The sequence below is a fragment of the Molossus molossus genome, unplaced genomic scaffold (genome assembly GCF_014108415.1).
Source record: "Molossus molossus isolate mMolMol1 unplaced genomic scaffold, mMolMol1.p scaffold_m16_p_4, whole genome shotgun sequence".
NCBI lineage: Eukaryota > Metazoa > Chordata > Mammalia > Chiroptera > Molossidae > Molossus > Molossus molossus.
The window spans coordinates 43626256-43651195 of NW_023425377.1; the positions used below are offsets into that span (position 1 = coordinate 43626256).

General features: G+C 36.4%; 1 protein-coding gene across 24 annotated transcripts in view; it reads left to right on the forward strand.

Moving 5' to 3' along the window:
* The window catches only part of RAPGEF6 (Rap guanine nucleotide exchange factor 6), a 234376-nt gene that overhangs the window by 195550 nt on the left and 13886 nt on the right, over positions 1-24940 (forward strand). For 23 of the 24 annotated variants that reach the window (XM_036281928.1, XM_036281931.1, XM_036281924.1 and 20 more), the window contains 4 exons: positions 5527-5650; positions 11505-11725; positions 17509-17700; positions 20150-20284. In XM_036281928.1, the coding sequence (XP_036137821.1) occupies positions 5527-5650; positions 11505-11725; positions 17509-17700; positions 20150-20284 (672 nt within the window). Of the gene's footprint in view, positions 1-5526; positions 5651-11504; positions 11726-17508; positions 17701-20149; positions 20285-23346; positions 23814-24940 lie in introns of those variants that run through there. The other variant, XM_036281948.1, reaches the window with a different exon arrangement.

A 24940-nucleotide genomic window follows, 5' to 3' on the forward strand; every position in this document is an offset into this window, starting at 1 on the left:
GACATATACAGAAAAGTGCCCAAAACAAGTGAACAACCTAATACATTTATAGAAAACAAGTGACCAACCTAATACATTTATAGTAACCAACATCCAGGCCAAAAATAAAACATTGCCAGCCTCCCAAGAGCCCTATACACGCCCCTTTCGAATTACTATACTCGGTCTCTTCCCCAAAGGTATTTATACTGTTCTGACTTCTGATACCATGATGTAGTTTTAGCTGTTCTTGAACTCTATATAAATAGAACCATAGGGTATGTTTGTCTTCTTATGTTTTGATTTGTTTTGTTCTCTGGCTTATTTTGGTCAACTTTATAGATTTGGGAGATCTTTCCATGTTTTTTAGTGTAATTATACCTAATTTTCAAAGCTATTTAGTATCCTTTACATGAATGCAATACAGTGCATTTATTTTGTTGATGAGCATGTTATGGTTTCCACTGTTCACCTGTTATGAACAATGGTACCATTATTGCACGTATCTCTCAGTGCACATGCATTTTTGTTTGATACAAATTGGGTGGAATTTATGGGTCCTGATATTTATATTATCAACTTTAGAAAACATTTTGGTGTTATTTAGTAAAATGGAACACTGGCAGTGTTGTTCTCATTGTTCCTCATCCTTACCAATACCTGGTAAATTTTTATTTTTACCTATTCCAACAGTAGTGTGGTTTAATTTGCATTTTCCTTATTACTGATGAGGAAGAGCACTCTTTTATGTATTTATCTGTCCTCTTGTCAATTATCAATTCGAGGCTCTTGCCGATATCTTATTAGGTAGTTTCCTATTTAATAAATATTTTACTTTTTTTTTGGTACGTACCCCTAGCAGGAACCGAACCCGGGACTCTCTGGTCCACAGGCCGACGCTCCAACCACTGAGCCAAACTGGCCAGGGCTCCTGTTCAATAAATTTTTAAGAATTTTTTATAAATCTTGAGTATAAAACAACTTTTGACTCTCTCAAGGTTTCTGTTGATAAACGGCAAGTTCCTAGTTTTAAAAGCCTAATTTATTGATCTTGTACCATATGTTTGATCTACAGTCTTCCTGAATTGTTGTGGGTTTTTATGTTGTTTTTTTGTTTTACTTTGCATGGCATTTGTCCTACCCTGTAAACTAGATAATTATACACTACCTTAACTATTTTCAACCCATGTTCTGCTGCACACTGCTGTGGTACAAAATTTTTAAAACATGCAATACCTGACTTCTTTTCCCTTAGATTGTCAAATTTAAAAAATGACAAAAGCCAATGCAGCAGTAGCCTTCCGGCATGAATATATCAAAATTATATCTTTTTTAGTGTGTGTCAGATCAGCAAAAAATACAATATATATCTTGGTGTGGCGCAAAATTTTAGTAATTAGTTTATGTGTGCCATGAGATAAAAAAGGTTGAAAATTGCTGCCCTTAGCCTTGGCCGGTTTTGCTCAGTGGTTAGAGCGTCAGCCTGCAGACCAGAGAGTTCCGGGGTCTGTTCCCGCTAAGGGCACGTACCTTGGTTGCAGTTTTTCCCCAGCCCGGGTTGGGGTCATGTGAGTGGCAACCAGTCGATGTGTCTCTCTCACATCAATGTTTCTCTCTCTCTTCCTCCCTCTCATCTTCCTGCTCTATCTGAAGATAAATACAAAAATGTCTTCGGGTGAGGATTAAAAAAAAAAATTGCTGCCTTATTTTACTATTTGTTTAGTATTACACTAGACATTATAATAATTATACTTGTTGATATTAGTTAAATATTCATTAGTACTTTTCTGTGTCATGCATGCGAAGAACTCAGACCATTAGGGTGTTTACTCACCTCTAACTTATATACATTTGTTGTCTTGCCTTTAAATCCCACTTGATATTATCATTATGTAGCAAAGTCAGTGTTTATTTAGCTTTACCTATATGGTGATGATGTTACTTTTTTTATTCTTGTCCTGCATTTTAAATCTTCCACATTGATGGGGTTTTTTTTTCCCCTATAGAAAAGTGTTTATTATTCCCTTATGTGCACTTTGCATGTCTGATGGTGATGAAATACCTTAGTTTTTGTTTATTTTAAAATATATTTACTTCATATTCATTCTTCTTTTGTTGTTGTTAATGTTCAAATTATACACTTTATTTATTTATTTATTTATTATTATTATTTTTTTGTGGTACGTGGCCCTAGCGGGAACTGAACCTAAGACACTCTGGTCTGGAGTCCGACGCTCAACCACTGAGCCAAACTGGCCAGGGCCATCATATTCATTGTTAAGGCATAATTTTGGTTGGCAGTTATCTTTCAACAGTTTGAGCTAACATTCTGTCTTCTGGCTTCCATCGTTGTTAGGAAGTCAACTGTCAAAGTCTTATTTGCTGTTTCTTTGACTGTATTCTGCTCTTTTTCCCATAGCTGCTTGATAATTTTCTTCTCGTTATGTTTTTCTCTAGTTTTGCTATAATGTGATCAAATGTGACATTTTAGTTTTGTTTTAATTCTGACTTGTTAATAAAACATCCTGAAATCTGTGTTTTGATATTTTTCATCAGTTTTAGAAAATGTTCTCATTCTGTCTTAAAGGTTTTTTATTTGCCATCCTGTGAGCTTTCCTTTAGGGAATTTTGATTTCACTTTTGCTAGACCTAGTTATTGCCCCATTATTTCATATACTGTTTTCTGTATTTCTCATCTTACTGTCTCACCATGCTTTATTTTGGATATTTTCCTCCAACCTATTGTCCAATTAATTAATTCTCTTTTCAACTATGTCTAACTTACTGTTAAATTTATCAGTGAGTTTCTAATTCCAGTTACTCTTTTTCTTTATTCTTAGTTTTATATTTGTTTATCTTTTTATCTTCTTGTTCTCTACCAGAGTTCACAGTGTTGTTGTTGTTTTTTTATATTTTTGCACATATTCAATATAGTTATTTTAAAGTTTGTTTCTATTAACTTCAAGATCTGGATCCTTTGTGGTTGCCTTTCTGTTGTCTTTTTTTGTGCTTTGCATTTTAATCATGTTATCTCTTCTCCTGGTGGCCCTAGTTATGTTTGACCAAATGAATGTTGTTTATTAAAAAATCACAGAGCCCAGCCGCTCAGTTGGATGAGTGCCATTCTATGCACCAAGAGGTCGCTGGTTCCATTCCTGGTCACGGCACATGCCCAGTAGGGGGTATGCAGGAGGCAGCCAGCCAATCGATGTTTGTCTCTCATCAGTGTTTCTCTCTCTCCCTCTCCCTTTTTCTCTTTCTAAAAAATTAATAGCATATTTAAATTTTTTTTTAATTACAGAAATAATCTGAAGTTTCAGATGATGATCCATTCCTCCAGAGATAATTAAACCTTGCTTCTGCCAGTCAGCTAGGGGTGATAGCAATTCAAATTTACTTTAATTCATTTTCACATTTTGAGATAATTTAACATTGAACTTTTATTCCATTCTACATTCAGTTCATTCTTAGTCCCCAGGATATAACCTTTCAGGATCTCAACCCAAAGCATTGGAGGTTTCCCTGGACACAAGTTATTTCCTCCAACCTCAAAAGTCAGGGTGACACTCCTCAGTTTTGTAGCTCAGCATCCCCCTTTTGTGAAATAAGTAGATGTCCCTAGAGTTTGGCATTGGGAAATGCTAAGCCTGCCCCCGATCTTCATTCTTCTTTCAGGTCTTTACTGCCGGACACCTTTTTGATACCTTAAAACATTCATTCTTTTCTACTTTTGTCCAGATTTTCTAGTATTTCTTTGCAAGGGTGTTGTTCAGATTACAGAGCCTTATCCACGCCCCCCTTTCGTTATCCTTTTTTATAAGAAGATACTCTGACATGCTCCCTCAAAACATGTTTATGTGACTTGAAAGTATTTTCGGTGATTATTTTGTTTTCTCTCATGTTGAGACCCAGAACAATTCATATGTCCAATATATAGGTATTGTTGACTATGAGACAGGAGGCCACCATGTGTTCCAAACCTATATGATTCTCAAATTTGTCTTAAAGGACTTAGAGTTCCACAGAGACAACTCAAGGGCTGCTATTGGAGATGAATGGGGTTATACTAACTATTAAAGACAGATGTGAAGCCCTTGCTGATTTGGCTCCACTTTTAGAGCGTCGGCCCACAGACTGAAGAGTCTGGGTTCAATTCCATACAAGGACATGTACCTGGGTTGCAGGTTCAGTCTCTGGCCCTGGTCAGGGTCATGTGGGAGGCAGCCAATTGATGTGTTTCTCTCACATCGATATTTCTCTCCCTCCCTGACTCCCTCCTTTCCACTCTCTCTCAAAATCAATGGAAAAATATCCTCGGGTGAGGATTAACAACAACAAAAGACAGGTGTAAAAAAACAACAAAACTGCTGTAGGCAGTCAGATTGCCCTTTGAACATATTTTTGGCCTTGTGGTTTGAACTAGGTAAGCCAATAAATGGGCTTAGTCTGGTCTTCTACCTACTTTCTTCAAAGAAAAGTAGACCATTTTGAAAGTTATGTGAATTCTCAGAGAACTACTTAACAGAAACAAAAGTTATGAAATTTATGAACTAGCAAATGTGTATTAAATGATTAAAAGCTATAATTGCAAATTCAAATTATGGGGAAGTGAATGGCAGACTGGAAAATGTTTATCCTTATGAGCCAGCCACCTCTTAATTTTAACTAATTATTGCCATTTGGGAAAACAGACATACTATTATTTAATCTCCCATCTAACCCTTTCCCTTTTTTTCTTCAAGAGAAGTCAGAAAGTCTTGTTTTCATGGGATATCTTCTACTTAAACACTGACAACTCATTTAACAATTTTTCAAGTATTACAAACCAAAGAAAATTTACTGGATTAATTAAGCCCAAAGCTCACTCTTTGTGACCTCTTGTTGAAAAGTTTTAACTGCCCAGCCCTGGCCAGTTTGGCTCAGCGGTTAGAGCGTCGGCCTGCGGTCCGGAGAGACCCGGGTTCGGTTCCTGCTAAGGGCACGTACTTCGGTTGCAGTTTGTCCCCGGCCCTGGTTGGTCGTGCGGGTGGCAGCCACTCGATGTGTCCCTTCACGTCGATGTCTCTCTCTCTCTCTCTCCCTCCCACTCTATCTGAACAAAAAATGTCCTCGGGCGAGGATAAAAAAAAAAAAAGAAAAGAAAAGTTTTAACTGCCCAAAAGAATAGACACAGGTACCTGCTTAAGAGTGGGCTGAGCATCTGGAGAGTTAGATTTGAGCAGCTGCACATTTTACTAGTGTGCCTACAACATAATGAAATTGGTTTTAGAAGCTATGCTGATTATCACTTTCCAATATGGATAATCATCCCTTGCTGCCCGCCTGCACCCCTCTCCCCACACCACCACCACCGGAATAGAATTCCTCCCAGTAGCTTACTCCCTGAGAGCAGAGTTGAACCAAGTAAGGTTTATCAATTCTTAAAAATAAGAGTGGCAATTTGGAAAGAAGTTCTTATTTATACCCCCCAAGAATAATAAATTGATTTCTGTTACCTTTATTTCACTTTTATTTTGCAAATTAAAAACTTTTACTTCTATTCCATAGGAAATGACTCCAAAGTAGATGGTTTAGTAAATTTTGAGAAGCTAAGAATGATTGCCAAGGAAATCCGTCAAGTTGTTCGAATGACTTCTGCTAACATGGACCCAGCTATGATGTTCCGACAGAGGTATAGTATTGAAGTATATAAAAGTGGTACAGAGTGACATCAGGAGTGATATAATTAAATTAATATTTGGCATTTTTTTTACCATTTACCATTGTTATGTGCTATACAAAGTACTTTACACAATCTCAATCACAATAACCCTTTGAGGTAAGTGATGTTGACCTTCCTTTTACATATGAAGAGACTGAAGTTCCCAGCAGTTAGATAACATGCTCAGGATGACATAATTTGCTGAGATTTGAACCCTAATTCTGCATTACTTTTTTGAGTAAATAGATAGTTCTGTATTGTTATTGTTACTTAAAATATTGGCTAACTTAAAGTATAAGTTGCTGATCTTTTCTGAAGTTACTACAGAGGACAAATGCTTTCATCTGATTTTTAACTTAATTTGTAAAGTATTAGTGTGCATATGTCTTATTTTTGCTGAATATTTTTTAGTTCTATTTCCATCTGAGCCATACTTTATTCTTTTAAAATAAATTCTTTTTCTCAAGTCATGGTACTTGTTTATTTTTATGTCGGTTTTTTAAACAGAATTTAGGAAGTGCAAATTTAAACATGTTACTTCTTTAATAAAAATGGAAAATATTTGTATTTCATAATAACCTGACCTTCTAAAAATGCTTTTGAAAATTTATTTTTAACGTAATAACAAAAACTTTCTCAAATTCTATGAAACTTAAATGTAAAGTATGTTGTCGAGCTGTTCCTAGTAATTTTTATAATTTTTAGAATAAACATTAGCACTTGAATTTTTTGGTCTGATTTTTCCTCTGGGCCTACTTAAAGAGCTTTTAAAAATGAAATATTTACAGAGGAAGACACAATTACTTTGACTAAAAAAATAGTTTACTAAGAAAACAAAAATATTTGGTTCTTTAAAAATTGGAAATGGTATTTTTGTAATCAAACATAATTAGTGTGTGTCAGGATTGGGTTTTTTGGTTCTGTTTTATTTTATTTAAATGACTATTCAGGAGAGGGTCTTGTTTTTGTAAGTAATTGCTCTGATAGTTGCTCTAGGTTAGAGATCCTCAAAGTATGGAAGAAGGGGTGTCAGATCTCCTCTTCCCTGCCCATCTTAGTTCTGCCCCTGAGAATCGCTACTGTAGTGAGAGAGATGATTGCTTAACAATCTGGAAGTGGAAAACAGTAAGAACCAGGGACCAAAGCAAACCTAGCAGAGGGTTTGTTTGTTTCTTTGTTTTTTAAGTTTTTTTGGTGTTGTTGCATGTCCCTGTCCAGTGGCCCCACCACTGTGTATTGTCTTACATGGACCTTCAATGACTCATATGTTAGCACTCTGGTTCCTGAAGACAATGAATTTGCAACTCTGCCAGACCAGTTGATACTAAGTATCAAAACTGTGCTTCAGAAATGAATGAAAAAAACTGAAGAAAAAAATTAATAAACTTGGCTCTTTTCTTGGGAATAGCCTTGGCTAAGTAGAATACAGTATAGAAGAAAATAAAACATTTATAATTAGATTGCACTGAACTTTTCCTGAATCAGTTTTGTCATCCAGTACTGAAATGTACTACTTCTCTTAAGCAAATAATTGTCAATTTTGGTGGTGCATATTATGTAGTGTGGACAAAGTAACCCATTTATTTTAACTGGAATCAGTTTACTGGCAAAAACAGAATCATGGGCTGCCCTCACTGGAGCTCACTGGGTGCAGGCCTGGGATACATTGAGACCAGTGGTGGGTTTGGAGGGGTGCAAAAATATGATTAAATAAATAAGAATAAAAGTAAAAAACAGAATCTTTATTCAGTTCAATTGTACTGTAAGGATATACAGTATTATAAAAATTTTGATATATTTTTACTTTTTAAGTTGAATTTTCTGGTTAAAATTTGAATGTTGTTGAACTTGTCAGAGAAATTTATACACTTAAAAGTGAAACTGTAAATCTTCATGTTTCTTGTAATTTTATCTTGTCACTTAAATAAGTGGCTCCAAAATTCTTTCCAAAAAATAGTTTAAAGTTGTATTCCTTAATATAAGGTTTCCTTCCCTAAAATCCTAGAATTTACAATTTTTAGTAAATAAATGTTTTTCCTTAAGCTTTTTATTAACATAAGCCTCTAGGTGAATTAGGCATTAAAATATAATTGGTCTAAAAGCATGTTTTTAAAATATTGTAGGGATTTTGGGCTTTCAGTGCCTATCGTAATTCATTTTATTCCTCTGCATTACATTAAAGTCATTTTACTGGTAAGCTACCATTTTTTCCTAGTAGAAGTTTTCTGTTCTGTTCTGTCTCCAGAGTTTTTCTGGCTCTCACCTGTTGTCTTTTTTTTGTGCTTTCCTATTCAAATACATGCTTCAATGTTTGTGGCTCTTGCTTACAGGAAGAAGAGGTGGCGGAGTCTGGGGTAAGTGTAGAGATGAATGCAACTGGAATGAAGGGTGTGCAACTCTTAACTGATACTGCATCCTTTTCATTAATGCACGCACATAAAATAGCATGCGTTCTATTAACCTTGTCAACCTACATTCCTGACAAATGCCTTTGCTAACAAGGTGAAAGTAGTGACAGAACTAGCTTTTATTTTCTTTACTTTTTTATTATTGACATTCCAAAAGTCCCTTTCAGATTTTAATTTATCAAGGTCAGAATGATAGGAAATATTTGTTGTGTGCTTGCTATGTGCCATACACTCTTCTAAGCACTTTATATTATTTAATTTTCCAAACCACCCTATGAGATGAATACTGTTATTCCCATGGTGTAGATGGGGGAGATAGAATTTTCCAAATTCTTCTAACCACTAATGGGTTCAAACCTAGGTAGTCTGATTCCAGAGTCCACACCATTTTCTTTTATTCAGATGTCATGTTTTATGAAAATAAATAAAAGTATAAAAATGGATAAGATATTTGTTTATACAGGTTACATTTTTACATAGATTTTCCAAAAAGAAAGAAAGAAAAAAAAAAAAGGCAGTCCTTATCTGAACTATACTATAAAATTGAGTTAGCAAATATTTGAAAAAGAAGATGGCTTAAATTCCTCAGATCTTCTAATACCATGATACTTACAGCATTGATTGAATCTTATTTTAAATTTCTCCTTTTAATTAAAAGACCCCCCTTATTTCTCTTTATAATAGAATCAGAAACTGCCACCTTTTGTTCAAGTAGGTTCAGATCTCTGCTTATACGTAACTAGATATCTATTTAAAATCGTAGAATTTTTAGGACCTTATAAGTAATCATGTAGTCCTTTCATTTTTTTATGAAAAAGATAGTTTTTTTGGATGAAGGGGCTACATAAGAAGAATTTTGTTACTTTAAGACTATAGTGAATCATGAAGGTAGATGCATTTATTACATGTTAGAAGGATTTTTGTTGAGCCACTTACTTTAACTTGAGTCTTGAGTCTTATTTGTGATCTTGTTTTCCGTTGAAGTTTGGTGGACTTGAGTTTCCGTCTACCTTTTCCTCCCTTCTTTGTGTGTTCTCATGTGTTTTCTTCTGTATTATATGTTTATGTCTTGGTCTTCTCTAGTTCTTTTCACTGAAAATATAAATTGAATCCTAGCATTACTATTATGAAGAAGAGTACTTGGTCAGTATATCTAAGTGTGAATTTGGGATGTTTTAGTGGCTTATGTACCACATTCACTGATGATTCAGCTTTAGGGTTGCATTGTATGACAGACACTGGGTATTTTCATTTTTGCATCAGAGCATTTTCTATTTTGGAAGTAGAAGGCATTTTGTTGTCAGTTATCACAGTGTTTTCATTTATTAGAAATTTTGTATGTACGTTTGATTTGTGGTCTGTCTCTTGCTCTCCAAATATCAACTAAAATAAAATTATTAAATATTTGTATTAAAATTTGCTCCTAAATTTTGGGGCCTGATTTAATTGCATTTCTTTGAATATAAGACATCAGTTGTTGGACACAATCATTTTAGGTACCAGTAAACTTATACTTAATGGGAAAGTGCTTATATAAACTTAAGTATCTTTTGTATCTTATATAAAAAGTATCTATATAAACATACCATCCTTTTATAGTCATAAAAAGGAAACTATAAGCAAATTAAATTGGCTAGTTCTTTCTAAAATTTCGTAATGTTAAGACTGCATCTTCTGAATGACTTTTAGAGTTATTAGTTTCTAGGGTTTTTCTTCCCCAAACAGTAATGCCATCGAGTGTGTTGGTAATGCAGCATTTTTTAAAACAAGTCATACAAGAGTTAAAAGCTTCTGATGCTGTGCTCTTAGGCTGGCTTTGCAAATATTTACAGCTTGCCTGCTTTGGGAATGTTGTTAACTTCTCAGATTCACTACCTCCTTAAAATCATTTCGTTCCTGGGTTAATAGGGTAATTCACTAATGCCATTGGATTTTCTTCCAAACCGTTCTGTAAGTTTTGATGTTTTCTGCAAGTGTAATCAGTGACAACCATGTCACAGAGTCTGCCTGACCATAGCAGTTGAAAATTGCCATCAAATATAAGACACACCCTATTTCAAAGATTTTAAAATTGTGAAAGAAAAAAAAATACCATAACACTTTTACAACTTTGTTTCACTTAATTTACAACGAAAACATTAGGATTTTCATATCTGTTTTAAACTGGGTATAAGACCACTGAAGAACAAATTTTGTGTGGTCGTGGTCTGTGTGTTTAGAATATTTTTGTGTAAATATTAGGCTAATTTAGAAAACCCATAGATAACCTTTGTTATTTTGGAATGGCATCTGCCTTTAAAATACATCATAGAACCTTGTGTTAGCTTGCTTTGTTAGAAGGACAAATAGCAGTGTGTTTCACATTTTCCTCTGGTTCTAAATATAGACATTGTACAAGGGCATTTGAGAAAAAGAGTAGAATCGGGTGAAACTAAAGATAGTTTGAATTGTGGTTATTTCTGCCCAGCTAGCAGTTCCATCACAATAGAAACATTGCAGAAAGAAGGTCACATGCCCCAGATCCTCAGTCTTAGCACCCATATACTGCCTAACCATATCATACGTGAGTGGAAGCATTGAGTAGGTTTTTTTTTTCTTTTCTTTTTAAAGATGTTTTTAATAATTTTTTTAGAGGAGGGGAGAAAAGGGAGAGAGATCGAAACATCAATGTGAGAGAGAAACATCTATCAGCTGCCTCCTGCAGCTTCTACTGGGGATCAAGCCACAAACCCAGGAATGTGCCCTGACAGAGAATTGAACTGGGATTTCTCAGTCCATGGGACAACACTCGATCTACTGAGCCACACTGGCTGGGCACATTGAGTAGCTTTTAATTGCATTTCTTATCTCTGACTATATTGAACTGAGTATAAATAAATCCTGTTATTTTTCTTATTGGTGTTCTCTCTGAATTTTGGCCAAAATCTCATTATTGGTAAAATTGGTCAGCTTGCTGAGAAGTGGGCCTGCTGTAGACTGGTATAGTGATGACCATAATGTGTCCAAAGCAACACAGACCAGCAAAGCTGCTCTAAAAACTTTCATGCTGAACAACCCTGGTAGAGATATCTGGCTGAGGTTGGATTTGCCCTAACCCCAGCTCTTGCTATATATTCAGAGTATGGGTGAGCACCAGCACCAGAGGATGCTTTTACTTGTTACACAAACACAAGTCTGACGAAATTAGTTGCTCAGAGAGGAATTATTCTTTTGAATTCTGCACTTTGTCAAATCTTAAAACTTAGAACATTGCCATATATATGTGCCATATTACTTTGCATTAATGCTCTTCATCTTTTAACTCATTTACATCAGCATGCAGTAGTATTAACAGAACAAAATTATCTTCATCCTCAGTCTGCCATGTTTAATTCTCATCTTTACAGCCCCTTATTGTGATCTCCATCTTCTTATAGGTCATTGAGTCAAGGCAGCACAAACTCAAACATGCTGGATGTTCAGGGAGGTGCTCACAAAAAAAGAGCACGCCGTAGCTCTCTGCTTAATGCTAAGAAGCTATATGAAGATGCCCAGATGGCAAGGAAAGTAAAGCAGTATCTTTCCAGTCTGGAGGTGGACACAGATGAGGAGAAGTTCCATATGATGTCATTGCAGTTGGAGCCTGCATATGGTACCTGTGAGTACAAGTTTTCTTCTATGTGGCACTAAACAGTACAATAAAATAGAAATTTACTTCTCTAGAGTTGTGCTAAGTCCCAGGAAAATTCACTTTTGCTCACAGAAAATTACTGACATTACCCAAGTATCACGTTATCCTCTTAATCAGAGAATTCCATCCATTCCTGATGATTACCTTATGCAAGAAATAGAGGGGTAAGTAGTTAGTCTTTAAAAAGTATTATAAAGTCTACTTGTAAAAATTGGAACATTATACTGAAGCCCTTCTGTTTGAGAATTACCTTCCTCCTTAAATTAAGAGTAAAAATAAATGAAATGTTTACCTTTCTAAAAATGACATGGATAATATTTACCAAATAGAAAATACAAGAAATTTAGTTAAAACACTCTTAGAGATAATAGGAATAATATAGGTGTCAGTAAATTAAGATAAAACAAGAAAAATCAGACACATTCTGATACTGTTAATATATAAGAAATATGGGCAAAAGAGAACCTCGTCTCAAAATTGATTTTTTGTAAGTATAAAATAGAAGGCATGTGTGTCTGGGTCAAGGAAATCATGAGTTGTAAAAGCAGAAGTCAGAGATGATGCAAGATACTGTATTTGTTGTAAACAACAAAAAAAAGATGATCTTAAATTATGAGTGAATGCTGTGTGGTATGTGTATACCAATAGAAAGCATAGAACATGTTAAATGTTCACAGAAGATTGGAGGGGGAAGGTTCTGATTTTCTTTTCTATATATCTAATTGGGGGTAATGGCAACCATCTTAGGTTGACCCTGAAATTGATAATTGGCATGGTATTTGCATAGTAATAGAAGAATTATGTCAACAAGAAAAATGGGAAGATGGAAATACAACCAAATACTGTTTTAAAATTTTAGATACGACAATGACTTTTAACATACCTCATACCTGTCAGAATGGCCACCATCAACAAATCATCAAACAAGTGTTGGCGAGGGTGTGGAGAAAAGGGGACTCTAGTACACTGCTGGTGGGAATGCAGACTGGTGCAGCCACTATGGAAAACAATATGATGTTACCTCAAAAATTAAAAATTGAACTGCCATTTGACCCAGTGATCCCACTTCTAGGAATATACCCTAAGAAGCCTGAAACACCAATCAGAAAGAATATATGTACCCCCATGTTCGTAGCAGTACTATTTACAATAACTATGATCTGGAAACAGCCCAAATGTCCATCAGTAGACGAATGGATCAAAAAGCAGTGGTACATATACACAATGGAGTACTATGCAGCTGTAAGAAAGAAAGAAAGATCTCTTATCTTTTGAGACAACATGGAGGGGGGCCTGGAAAGTATTATCCTAAGTGAAACAAGCCAATCAGAGAAAGACAAGTATCATATGATCTCATTTATTTGTGGAATATAATGAACATAACAGTCTGAGGAATGGGGTAGTCCCAGGGACGTGGAAGTGGGGTACAAACTGACAATTCCCAGAAAAGAAGGTGGTGGGGGAGAAATAAACCACAGAACTTATATACATGTATGCATGAACAATGGACATGAACAGAAAAGCTGGGGAGGGAGGGGGAGGGGACAATCAGTGGGGGAAAAAGGAGAAACATCTATAACAAAAATAAATTTAAAAAATAAATAAAATATAGGGTAACAGTTCATTCACTAAATGTTGTTATAAAAATAACAACTGATAGGAAAAGGAAAGGAGTATGATAGAAGGAACACCTATGAAGGGTGGAGACATAGTTTGAGTCTCATTTATTATCATTTGAGCAAAGTTCTCTTCATTAAGCAAAGGTTTGGAGTATGTTTTATCTCTGATTCTTTCTATATCAAACTTATTAAATTAGGAGAAAGAAATAATAGAAGCTAACAGTTACTGAGAGCTTTCTATATGCCAGCAACCATGCTAAGTACTTTATAAACAATGTCGTTTACTCCTCACAGCAATCTGTGAGGTGTCTAGTATTGGGATTGTATTCCAATTAGTGCACTCCCCAAATTTGCTTATACTAAGATGTTCTGTGTTACAGTGAAAAAGAAATCACATAGATATTAAAATGCTGGAGAATACTTAAGTACACTGTTTCCATATCAGTATGAGGAATGGTATATAACCATTAAAATATATGTAGAGACTTGGAAGGTATATGGGAAAATTTCTTACCACACATGGGCTATCAAGAATAGTGTCAGCCATGGGAAAATGGTACATGTTGAAAGTAAAGACTAAAAAAGTGTATACAATCTTTAAAATTATTCATGTTTTATTGTTAAAAATCTTATACATATTTATTTTTTGTTTTCTTTTTTATCCTCACCCGAGGACTTTTTTTTTGCATTTATCTTGAGATAGAGCGGGAGGGAGAGAGGGAGGAAGAGAATGAGAGAAACATCGATGTGAGAGAGACATTGAGTGGTTGCCACCCACACGACCCCAACTGGGGCTGGGGACAAACTGCAACTGAGGTATGTGCCCTTAGCAGGAACTGAACCCGGGTCTCTCTGGTCCACAGGCCGACGCTCTAACCTCTAAGCCAAACCGGCCAGGGCTACATGTTAAAGTTATTAAAGCACTCTGATCCTGCTTTGAATGATAATCAAAATTATTTTTTTCTCAAGTAATTCAACAAAGAGTTTATTGTCTTATGGTTATGGAGCACAATTTATTATTCCTGCTTTCATCTTAGAAAAGGGTATTTTGTCCTTTGTTTTCGCTATCAGCTTTTCTTTGTTTCCTAAACTTGATTTGGGTTAAGCAAGAACACAGAAATCTCTTTTATGCTTTGCTCATTGTTAAAGGCCCAGAAAGACTCCACATACTTAACCTCTGCATTCTTCCTGTCCTCCCACCCACACATACACCTGCATACCTTTGTCTTCTCACACCCACCCTAGACTTATCTCTGTCTTTTCTCATAATACTAAATGGTGTCCTTCACTACATATTTAATATTGATTTAAAATGAGAAAACCTGTGGGACTGCCTTAAACTGACTTTTCTAAAAATTTAATTCAATGCATATTTCTTTAAATTGATCTGAGTCTTTATTTGATTTCTATTGCAAAATTGAGTTTTAAATGTTTAAATAATGACCATTTCAAACCCAAACAATAGTTGATTGCTGAGCACTGTAGAATGTGGTTCTTTGTAATAAGTCAGTATATGTGGGCTTTGGCATTCATCTGTGAACTCTCTTTATATTTAAAGTAGTCTCTAGGTATTTTTTATACTGTAACAATTAATAAAGTGTCAGGAGATAATTGATTAGTATTGAGAGGAGGGGAGAAATGTGTTTTATAGCTCTAATCAAAAGGTGATAACATCGGATTCAGTTAGTTGATGGGACACTACATATTATTCTTCAGGGAGTCCCTGTGTTTTGACTTTCTTACCACTCAAAATATTCTCTAGGCTCTCAAAATAAAAGCATGGCGGCTAACAATTATAGTTGTACTAGGACAGTATAAATTTGCTAATTTTGTTTTTATCTTGGTGTTTAAAACAAATACATCATGGCCCTAGCCGGTTTGGTTCAGTGGTTAGAGCATTGGCCTGAGGACCGAAGGATCACAGGGTCGATTCCCAGTCAAGGGAATGTACTTGGTTTGCAGGTTCAATCCCCAGCCCCAGTTAGGGTCGGTCAGGGCCTTGCAGAAGGCAACCAGTCTATTTGTCTCTCTCACATCAGTGTTTCTCTCTCTCTCTCTTCTTCCCACTCTAATATTTTTTTTTATACATTAAGTGATTAATCACACAGATACAGGTGTTGGCTACAATTGTAAGTACACGAAACACAGTTTATTCTTGTATTATTAATAATGATTGTGCCATTTTCCACACGACCAACTGAAACCTGCTCCCCCCACACCTTATAATTATCAATGCTGTGAAAGAAAGTCACAGGATGCCTTGAGAATATAAAGTTTAGCATCTAATCTAGTCTATGCAGAGTGGTAGGGTGTTAATAGGGAAGCTAATACTGGGGTAATGCCAGACCATACAGACCTGTCAGTCCTTGTTTGGGCGATTTGGATGTTGATCCTGAGAGTAGTGGCAAGTCATCTGAAGGTTTGTGCTGGGCATTTGGAGAAGAAAAATGATGTGATCAGATTTTCACATTGGAAAAGTCACCCTGCTGTTGTATGGAGAATAGCTTGAAGGCAAATAGAACTGATACCGGGAGGGGATATTTAATTTAATTTAATTTTTTAATCCTCACCCGAGGATTTTTTTTCATTGATTTTTAGGTAGGAAGGGAGGGAAAGAGAGAGAGAGAAACATTGATGTGAGAGAGACACATTGATTGGTTGCCTCCTGCACAACCCCCACAGGGGCCAGGGATCAAACCTGCAACCCAGTTTGTGCCCTTGACTGGAAATCAAACCCAAGACCCTTCAGTCCATAGTCTGACACTCCACCCACTGAGCCAAACCAGCCAGGGCGGGAGGGATTATTTCAGTCGTATAGTTGAGAGGCTGTAAGCTCTTCCAGTCCCAGATGCTTTGGGAACTGCAGGCATTGGTGCAGACATGGCCAAGTCCAAGAAACACCACACACATAACGCCTTGAAAATGCCACAGAAGTGGCATCAAAAAACCCTAACCACAAAAATATGAATGTCTTAAGGGTGTAAATCCCAAGTTCCTGAGGAAAATGGGCTTTGCCAAGAAGCACTATAAGACAGACCTGTCCGGTTGGTGTGACTCAGTGGTTGAGTGTCAACCCATGCACCAAGAAGTCTCTGGTTCGATTCCCAGTTAGGACACATGCCCAGGTTGGGCCCGATCCCTAGTGGGGGGCATGCCGGAGGCGGCCAGTTGATGTTCTCTCTCATTGATGTTTCTATCTCTCTTTCCCTCTCCCTTCCTCTCTAAAATCAGTAAAGGGGGGGGGGGGTAAAAGAAAAAAGACAGGCCTGAAGAAGATGCAGGCCAGCAATACCAAGGCCATGAATGAACATGCCATGGCTATCAGAGCCCTGTTAAAGCCTAAGGAGGTCAAACCCAAGATCCCAAAGGGTGGCAACCACAAATTCAATCAACTTGCCTGTATCACTCACCCCCAGTTTGGGAAATGTGCTCATACCCACATCGCCAAGGGTCTCAGGCTGTGCCAGCCAAAGTCCAAAGCAAAGCCCAGGCTGCAGCTACAACTTGGTGTGACTCCTGGGCTGCTGTGTGCATGGGGCTGGTGTCTTCCTGTGCTATTTGTACAAAGAAACCTGAGACAGGATCTATCCCACAAAAATATGTGTGTTGTGTGTGTGTGTGTGTTTGTGTGTGTGTGTGTGTGTGTGTGGTATAGATAAGAGGATTTTAACTTGGCCTTCAGGGTGATGGTGGAGATGGAGCTAATGAGGTTAATGTATTAAAGTATTTAGGCCAGCTGGTGTGGCTCAAGCATAGTCCCGTGCACCCGGAAGTCACTAGTTTGATTCCTGATCAGGGCACCTGCTGGGGTTTCAGGCTGGATCCCCAGTAGGGGGCACGTGGGAGGCAGCTGATCGATGTTTATCGTTCATCATGTTTCTCTCTTTTTCCCTCTCCCTTTCTCTCTCTCTGAAATCAATAAAAACATTTTTTAAAAGTATTTAGGAAATAAAATTAACTTTCTCATTCTACAAAAATTTTAGAGATGACATTATACTTAAGTGAAGTTATCTTTAGGAAAATTAATCTATTTTTTGTGTTGAAAAGGGTTTTAATGTGGCCATTTATTGTCTGGTAATAAACTTGCCTAAAAGAGTGCAGAATTATGTGTTTCTTACTCTCTTCTTTTAGTGACCAAGAATTTAACTGAGAAAAGATCGGCAAAATCATCAGAAATGTCTCCAGTGCCTATGAGATCAGCTGGCCAAACAGCTAAAGCCCATTTGCATCAGCCCTACAGAGTAAGCCAGGTGCTTCAAGTGCCCGCTGTTAATTTACACCCCACCAGGAAGAAGGGGCAATCAAAAGACCCTGCCATATTGAGTGAGTATTCACAATTAATATCACATATATTTAATTGAAATTTCCAGGGGAGTTTGAATGAAAAATAATTACCAATGTAAGTGCTCAAGAGATCAGCTATTTTGTGTAATGTAATCATCACTCATGAATTTTAAAATGTTTCATTTTGCCTATAGGTATTTGATGATAGCATACATATTTTAAATTCTGACATTGGAATTCCTATAATCGTATCAACTGAAAACCTGACAGCAATACACTTAGGTACCAAGGGCTTACTGCAGTCAGAGGTGCATTTAATCAATTATCTAATGCAAATGCAACCTGTAAGAATAAAGTTTATTCCAAAAGTGACTGTATATTGGTTTTTCATTAATGACTAAAATCTCCAGTTAGGACACAAGAAGATAGTGTAAAGTACATAAAGTATAAATCATACTTTTTTCCCCTCTGTTAGGCCATGTAGTCATTATCAAAACTACTTTCATTTATTGTTTTAACAGGCTCACTATTTTAGCTTTTAAATGGGAAACCAGATTAGATTTGGTTCCTAGCATAATTAGTCTATGCATGATACATAGAACATATTCAGTAGAACTTTGTGAACTGTGAATTTAATTTTATTTTGTTTTATGATGCCAAGTTGAAAAGAAATGTCTATGCCTTTGCCAAATTTTCAGTCTGATGATGTAAATACACAAACAGATAACGTCAGTAGAATGAGTTTGCTGTTATACCAGGGACCTATGTAGAACATACAAAAGAACAGAAGAGGGAGAGCTTCAGGAAAGGCTTTTTGGAGATAATACCTAAGCAAACCCTTAAAGGTTGATCAGGAAAGAGGTAATTAGGCAAAAATTCTAGAGAAGTTGATTCAGGCAGAGGAAAATCTTCCTATCTCCAAGGAGCTGTAGACAGTTGGCTGTCCTGAGTACTAAGCTGCAGGAAGAGCGTTGAGACAATAATTAAAGCTGACACTTAACAGAGCATTAACTGAGTGCCAAACACAGTTCTAAGCACTTTGCTAACTTTATATATTACATTAATTTAATCTTTATAAGAACCCTATACGATAGTAACTACTCTCACTCGACAGGGGAAGCCATAGAGGGTAACTTAACGCATTACCGATAAGTGTTGGAGCTGGGAGTTGAGCCCCAGCTAACTGGCTCAAAGTCCTTGCTTTTACCTACTGTGCTGAACAGCCACCCAGGATGAAGAGAAGTAAAATCATGAGTATTCTGAAATTATAAAATGGCATGCAAAGGAAAATTGTCAGTGGGCAGCTATCGAATAGATTTGAGCAAGGGAAGGTCCAGTTCATGTTGGAGAACAACAGTGAGGGGTGCAGTAAGACTGGAGATTGAGGCCTGAATGGAGAGCTGATGTAACAATTAACTGGAGGTTGCTCAGAACCTGAATTTGTTAGGTGGCTGTTAAAAGGAAGAGAGAATTGGATGCAAAATTGAAGTTGATGAATTTGCTTGTAGGAGTAAGAAATGGGACAAGACTAGCTCCGGTTTCTTTCTTGGATGTCATCACCCAAGATGTATTATTACTTGTACCAGGTAGCCCTCTTCCTTCTTGTTGTAATATGGCTATCATCTAGATGATAAATACATTTATATCAAAATGACACTTAAGTAAAAGTAGTGAGTATGCTGTGATTTCAGTTGTTTCAGTGTCAAAGGGCTGCTTGTCATTATGCTGAATCCTCGTCAAAGTTGGGCTTGCTTTACTGATTGAGAACAATGTCAATAGCTCTTTGACATTTCTTAGAGATTCATGTAAAAATGTCAATATATTGAAATATTGCTAAGTTTGATTTATGCTAAACAGGACCAGCTGTTGGACAAGAGTAATGGCAGAATTTTGCAGGAATGTTTCCAGTGGGCTCCATACTATTTTTATATAAATTCATGATTCTTTCTGTTGTCTACTTCTCTCCTGTAGTGTGAATTTAGTGCTCTTGAAAAGGGCTGGACTGGCAGCCCTGCAGCCTCTTCTGTATACCCACAGAACAGATAAACCACAGGTAGTGACAGTGCCAACATCCCTACACTACCCCTGCCACATGCCTCACCCTGACTTAGAGAGGCCACCTCTAGAGGGGAGGGAAGAGTTTGAATCTATGCCTTTTCTATTAAGACTTCCAACAAGTGTGTCAATTTTGGGGCTTGGGACTTATACTCAGACTGTTAAATCAATTTCCCTTATGTCACAAAACAAACAAAAAAAAGAATTATTATAATCTGGTCTGTGCTGACTGGCTGAATTTGAACAAATAACCTAGAGGTGAGAATCTCTGTATGCCATTACCCAGTCATTTAGTCCTCGTTTGTCATTTACACATTTCAATTAACTACACTAGCCATTGTGCATCATGGCTTTATTTATGTAGTAATTTAGGCAACTATAGATGTTTTAATTGTGAAGTAATACTTATTTGTTTCTTTGATCTTATTTTTAGGTACAAGTTTACCTCAAAAAGTTTTAGGAACAACTGAAGAAATGAGTGGTAAGAAACATACAGAAGACACTGTTTCTGTGACATCATCCTTACATTCCAGTCCTCCTGGATCTCCTCAAGGTTCCCCACGCAAAGGTAAGAAGGAACAGTTCAATCTAATTCTTATTTTACCAACACTTTGTAGCACGTATTTTTTCAATCTGTAGTAATAACAAAATATGAAGAAAAGCGTAACTTCTAATACTTTTTGAACTTTCGTGTTTTGGATTGAATTATTCATATGCTTTCCATGTATTATGTAGGACTCCTGTATTCAGAGTTTGGTTGTTATTTGACAGAGGACAAGCATGGAAAAGAATGAAGACAGAAGTCACAGGAGAATTTTGTTCTGTGCAGATTCTTGATACTGCTCTTCAAATTTCCCGTCATTTAACATTTCTGTAGAGTATTTGAAAATAAGAATTTCTACAAGAAATTGTTTTTAACCAACAACAATATTTAGGGAAAGAAACAAATATTTATGTTGATGGATTCCTTTCTTTAGTAATGGAGTATTACCCTTTTATTAATCAGGGTTTAAAATAACCAATACCCTTATGGATTTCTACATTTATATTTATATAGAACCTCTTGAGGTAAAAAATCTGAAATCAGTTCTTCCTACATGTTTTTATAATTCAGACTAAGCTTTTCTTGACTAACCTGGGCAGTGTGCATGTAAATGTCATTATGTTATTTTTTTACATTGTATTTTTTACACTGACCCATCCACACACTGTGTGTACCCTGTTGCAAAAGGCTCCTTAGTCCTGGCATTATCTTCACAGATGTAAAATAATTACATCTTTAAATAATCCCAGTGCAGGATAGTACATGGTCAGAGGGAAGACAGACTTAAGAATTCTCTCAGGAAGGAAAAGCTTTCAGAGCTTTTCTGAGCTCGTGTCCTATATTTCATCTCACTTTTGGAGGGCGTTTTCTTATTTTTACCCATGTGGCAGCAGTGTGGTACAGTGATGTCAGACCTGATTTGGTCCTAACTCTATCCCCTCCTATTGTAATTCCTATCTGTAAAATGAAGGAGGAAGGTATCTATTATGGGGGACTTATGTAAGGATTGAATTAAATAATATATACAAAGGTAAGTGTTCAGTAAATTGGAGTGTCTCTTCTCTTTCCCTATTTCTACCCCAGAGCAACATACTTTTGTAGCTGACCTGCCCTGTCCCCATTCACACAGCTAACTGGCTAGAATTTTCATTCAGATTTTACTAAGAAAAGCTTTGTAAAAATAAATAGGACATAGTATATATTAAAAGGTGTGTTTATAAAATACAAGTTTCTGATCCTGTTGTGTGTAGCTCATACATGATTTTGTGGGGCATGTGGGTCAGCTTCATCTCTTTACTGCCTTAGTGGTCCTTTCAGATTGGAGAAGTGGGACTGGGAACAGTGTCCACCCAGATGGTCCAGATGAACAGTGCTCTTTCAGGAACACCTTTATATCCTTCACCACTTTTGGAGGCTGTTCAGAAATCCCATTATAGACAAATCTCTAACCAGTGTGACTTAGGGGAAGAGGTGTTAGGAACAGGAATTTCCCTATTGCTCTTATTCCCAACAGAAAATTCACTCTCACTTCTGGAATAGAGTTCTTTCCTCCATTGTGTCTTTCCGTGTGTAACCAACAAGCAACCATGATGTTTATTGTGAACCTGTCACTTGTTGCATTGAGAATCCTTAGGAACATGAAGAAATTTTTTTCTTGAAAACTATTTCCAATTGTTTTTACATATATTCTTTCAACTCCCCAATTGAATGTTTCTGTATATTTTCTTTTTTAATCTTTTTTCTTTATTGATTTTTAGAGAGAGAAGAAGGAAGAGGGAGAGAGAGATAGAAACATCGATTGGCCGCCTCCTACATGCCCCTCACTGGGGATTGGGCCCACAACCTGACATGTGCCCTGACCAGTAATTGAACCAGCGACCTCTTGGTGCATGGGTTGATGCTCAACCACTGAGCTACACCAGCTGGGCCTGTATATTTTCATAGACAGATTTTTGCCTATAGTCTCTGATTGAACAAAAATGCTATTAAACTAAGTATATATTATTAGATCAATTCCTAGTTCTTGCTAAACTTTGGAATTAGTTCTTTGTTTTTTAACAGTTAGGAAAATAAGCCTATCTTCATGTTTTTCACAAGGAGAATTTAAACAAGTAATAACTTTTTTCTTTTTTACATTTTATTTATTTCTGATATACACAACTGTATTAGTTTCAGGTGTACAGTACAGTGATTCAGTATTTGCATACCTTTCAACGTGATCAACCCTCTAATTTTATCTTATTTATATTTTCTTTTTCTTTATTGATATTAGAGAAAGGAAGGGAGAAGGAGAGAGAGATAGAAACATCAATGAGAGAGAACATTGGCTGCTTCCTGCATCCCCCCCTCTCCCCACAACCTGGGCATGTGCCCTGACCAGGAATTGAACCAGCGACTTCTTGGTGCATGGGTCGATGCTCAACCACTAAACCCCACCAATCCCCTAATTGGCCGGGCCAATCCCCTAATTTTAGTAGTCATCTATCACCGTGCAAACTTATCACAATGTTATTGACTTTAGTATTTCCCTTCACCTTTTTTACCCATCCCCCCACCATAAACAAGTATGAAAAAAAGTGACAAGTCAAGAGTCCTTAATCTTTATCTTCCCCAGTGCTTAAAGAAGTCAACCTTTCTACCATGGAGATATAACAAGATCAGAGATTGTGCTTTATAAATTCATTTATTATATAGTTCTGTCTGGTTTTTGCTAACCTTTTTCTTAGTAGAATTTGCCTGAACATTCTAGAGATAGTTACTTTTGAGAAATACTTTTGTCATATTTTTGCTTATGATTTTACCAGTTTGGCTTATTTCCAGGAGTTTTTTATTATCAATTTATTCTGATCAAGGTAACCTTTATTCTGTGTTCTGTCTTGCAATGACAACTGTATAGTAGACTCTCCATGCATTAAATTATGTTACTAGATTTAAATTTTTCAGATATTAAGATGTTGGAAACTTTTCTCCCTTTTTGGGGGGATGTTAGAAATTTTAATAGTGAAATGTTATGTAAACCAGGCTAATTGTGATTAATTGGAAAGAATTAATTGACCGTGACAGGGTTTTTGCATCTCTCCCTCCAGTTGGCAGTATCATATCTGATCACAGCATCCTGCTGCACCTCTCAGGGTCTACCTCATCCCCTCCCAGTGAGTCCAGCACCAGCTACCCCGGCATAGGTGGGGTTTACTTGCAAAAGAAAATCCTTCAAATTACCAGGAGCACAGCCAAAAGAACAGACAGGACCAAGAAGGCCACTGAGGAGAATAGAGACAGGACAAGTTGTGAGAACACAGCCAGAAAAAGAATGACATCCCCGTTTAGAAGATTTAGGGAAAGAACTCTTTCAAGGGAGAGACTAGCCAACAGCAAAAAAGAGGACGCAAATCACAATCAAGCTACAGAAAGCTGTGAGAAAGTGAAGGATGTTGGAAGCAACATCAAAGATGAGAAAGGGAGTGACATCTTCAATTCCAGTAGCCGAGGCAACAATAACGCTTTAAACTGCTTCTATACGCGATTCAAGTCTAAAAGGAGGAAGACACTCTGAAGTTCCTTACTTAATTTTAGTGTTAAAAGTTGTTTTCATTCATTAATGTAAATGGAGCTTAAATTCAGTTATGTGTCAAACAAAGCTTAGGCAAATAATTTAGTAAAATACTATTTATAAGTATTTTATGATTAGTGTTATAGATTCTCTAGCAACAAAGTCCTATTGAATTAAAGTGCCTTATTTTAACATGTTATTTTATTAATGTCAGTAAACTTTATATTCTTGTATTCTGTAGTTGGCTTTATTTCCTACCAGTAGCAGCTGGGTCTATGAATGAAATAAGTAGAGGAGGCTTTTAGGAAACAGTATTTACTTTCACATTAAAATCCCCAATAACAATCGGATCAGACAAAACCTTTGCCTCAGAGAATTTTATTGTTCTCTTCTTACTGCAACTACTTCACAAGCTAAAGGAAAAAGAAGTATTTGGGAGGCAACAAACTGTATCTTGTGCACATGCACTGTTTTTACCATCCATTGTTCATATTATCTCTGATCAGAGGAGGAGGAAATGGTCTAACATAGCAGGTTAAAAAACATCTAGGAAACTTGTTAAAAACTAGTTACTTTGTTCCACCACAGACCTCATAAATTTGAATTGCCAGAAATGGGCCCAAAAATGTATGTTTTAATTAGCTTTCCTGGTGATTGTTAAAATTGATTATATTTATGAAATACTGATCTAATAGACATAGGGAGAAAATTTTAAAACAGTAAAGCATGTCTATTCCCTAGGATAAAAGAAAAATGATTGTTTTTTTCTTTTGAGAATTTTTTTATTTTTTTTATTACAGTTTACAGTCAATAATACTTTGTATTAGGTTCAGGTATGTGTATAACTTAGTGATCAGACAGAGTCATATACTTTGCAAAGTGCTCTCCCCAATATTTCCTGTACCCACCTGGCACCATACATAGTTATTACAATATTATTGACTATTCTCTATGCTGTACTGTACATCCTTGTGACTGTTTTGTAACTACCAATTTGTACTTCTTAATCCCTTCACCTTTTTCACCCAGCTCCCCCAACACCCCTCCCCTCTGACAATCATCAGTCTGTTCTTTGTATCTATGAATCTTATTCAATTTTGTTTAAATTTAATTTATTTACCACATTTGAA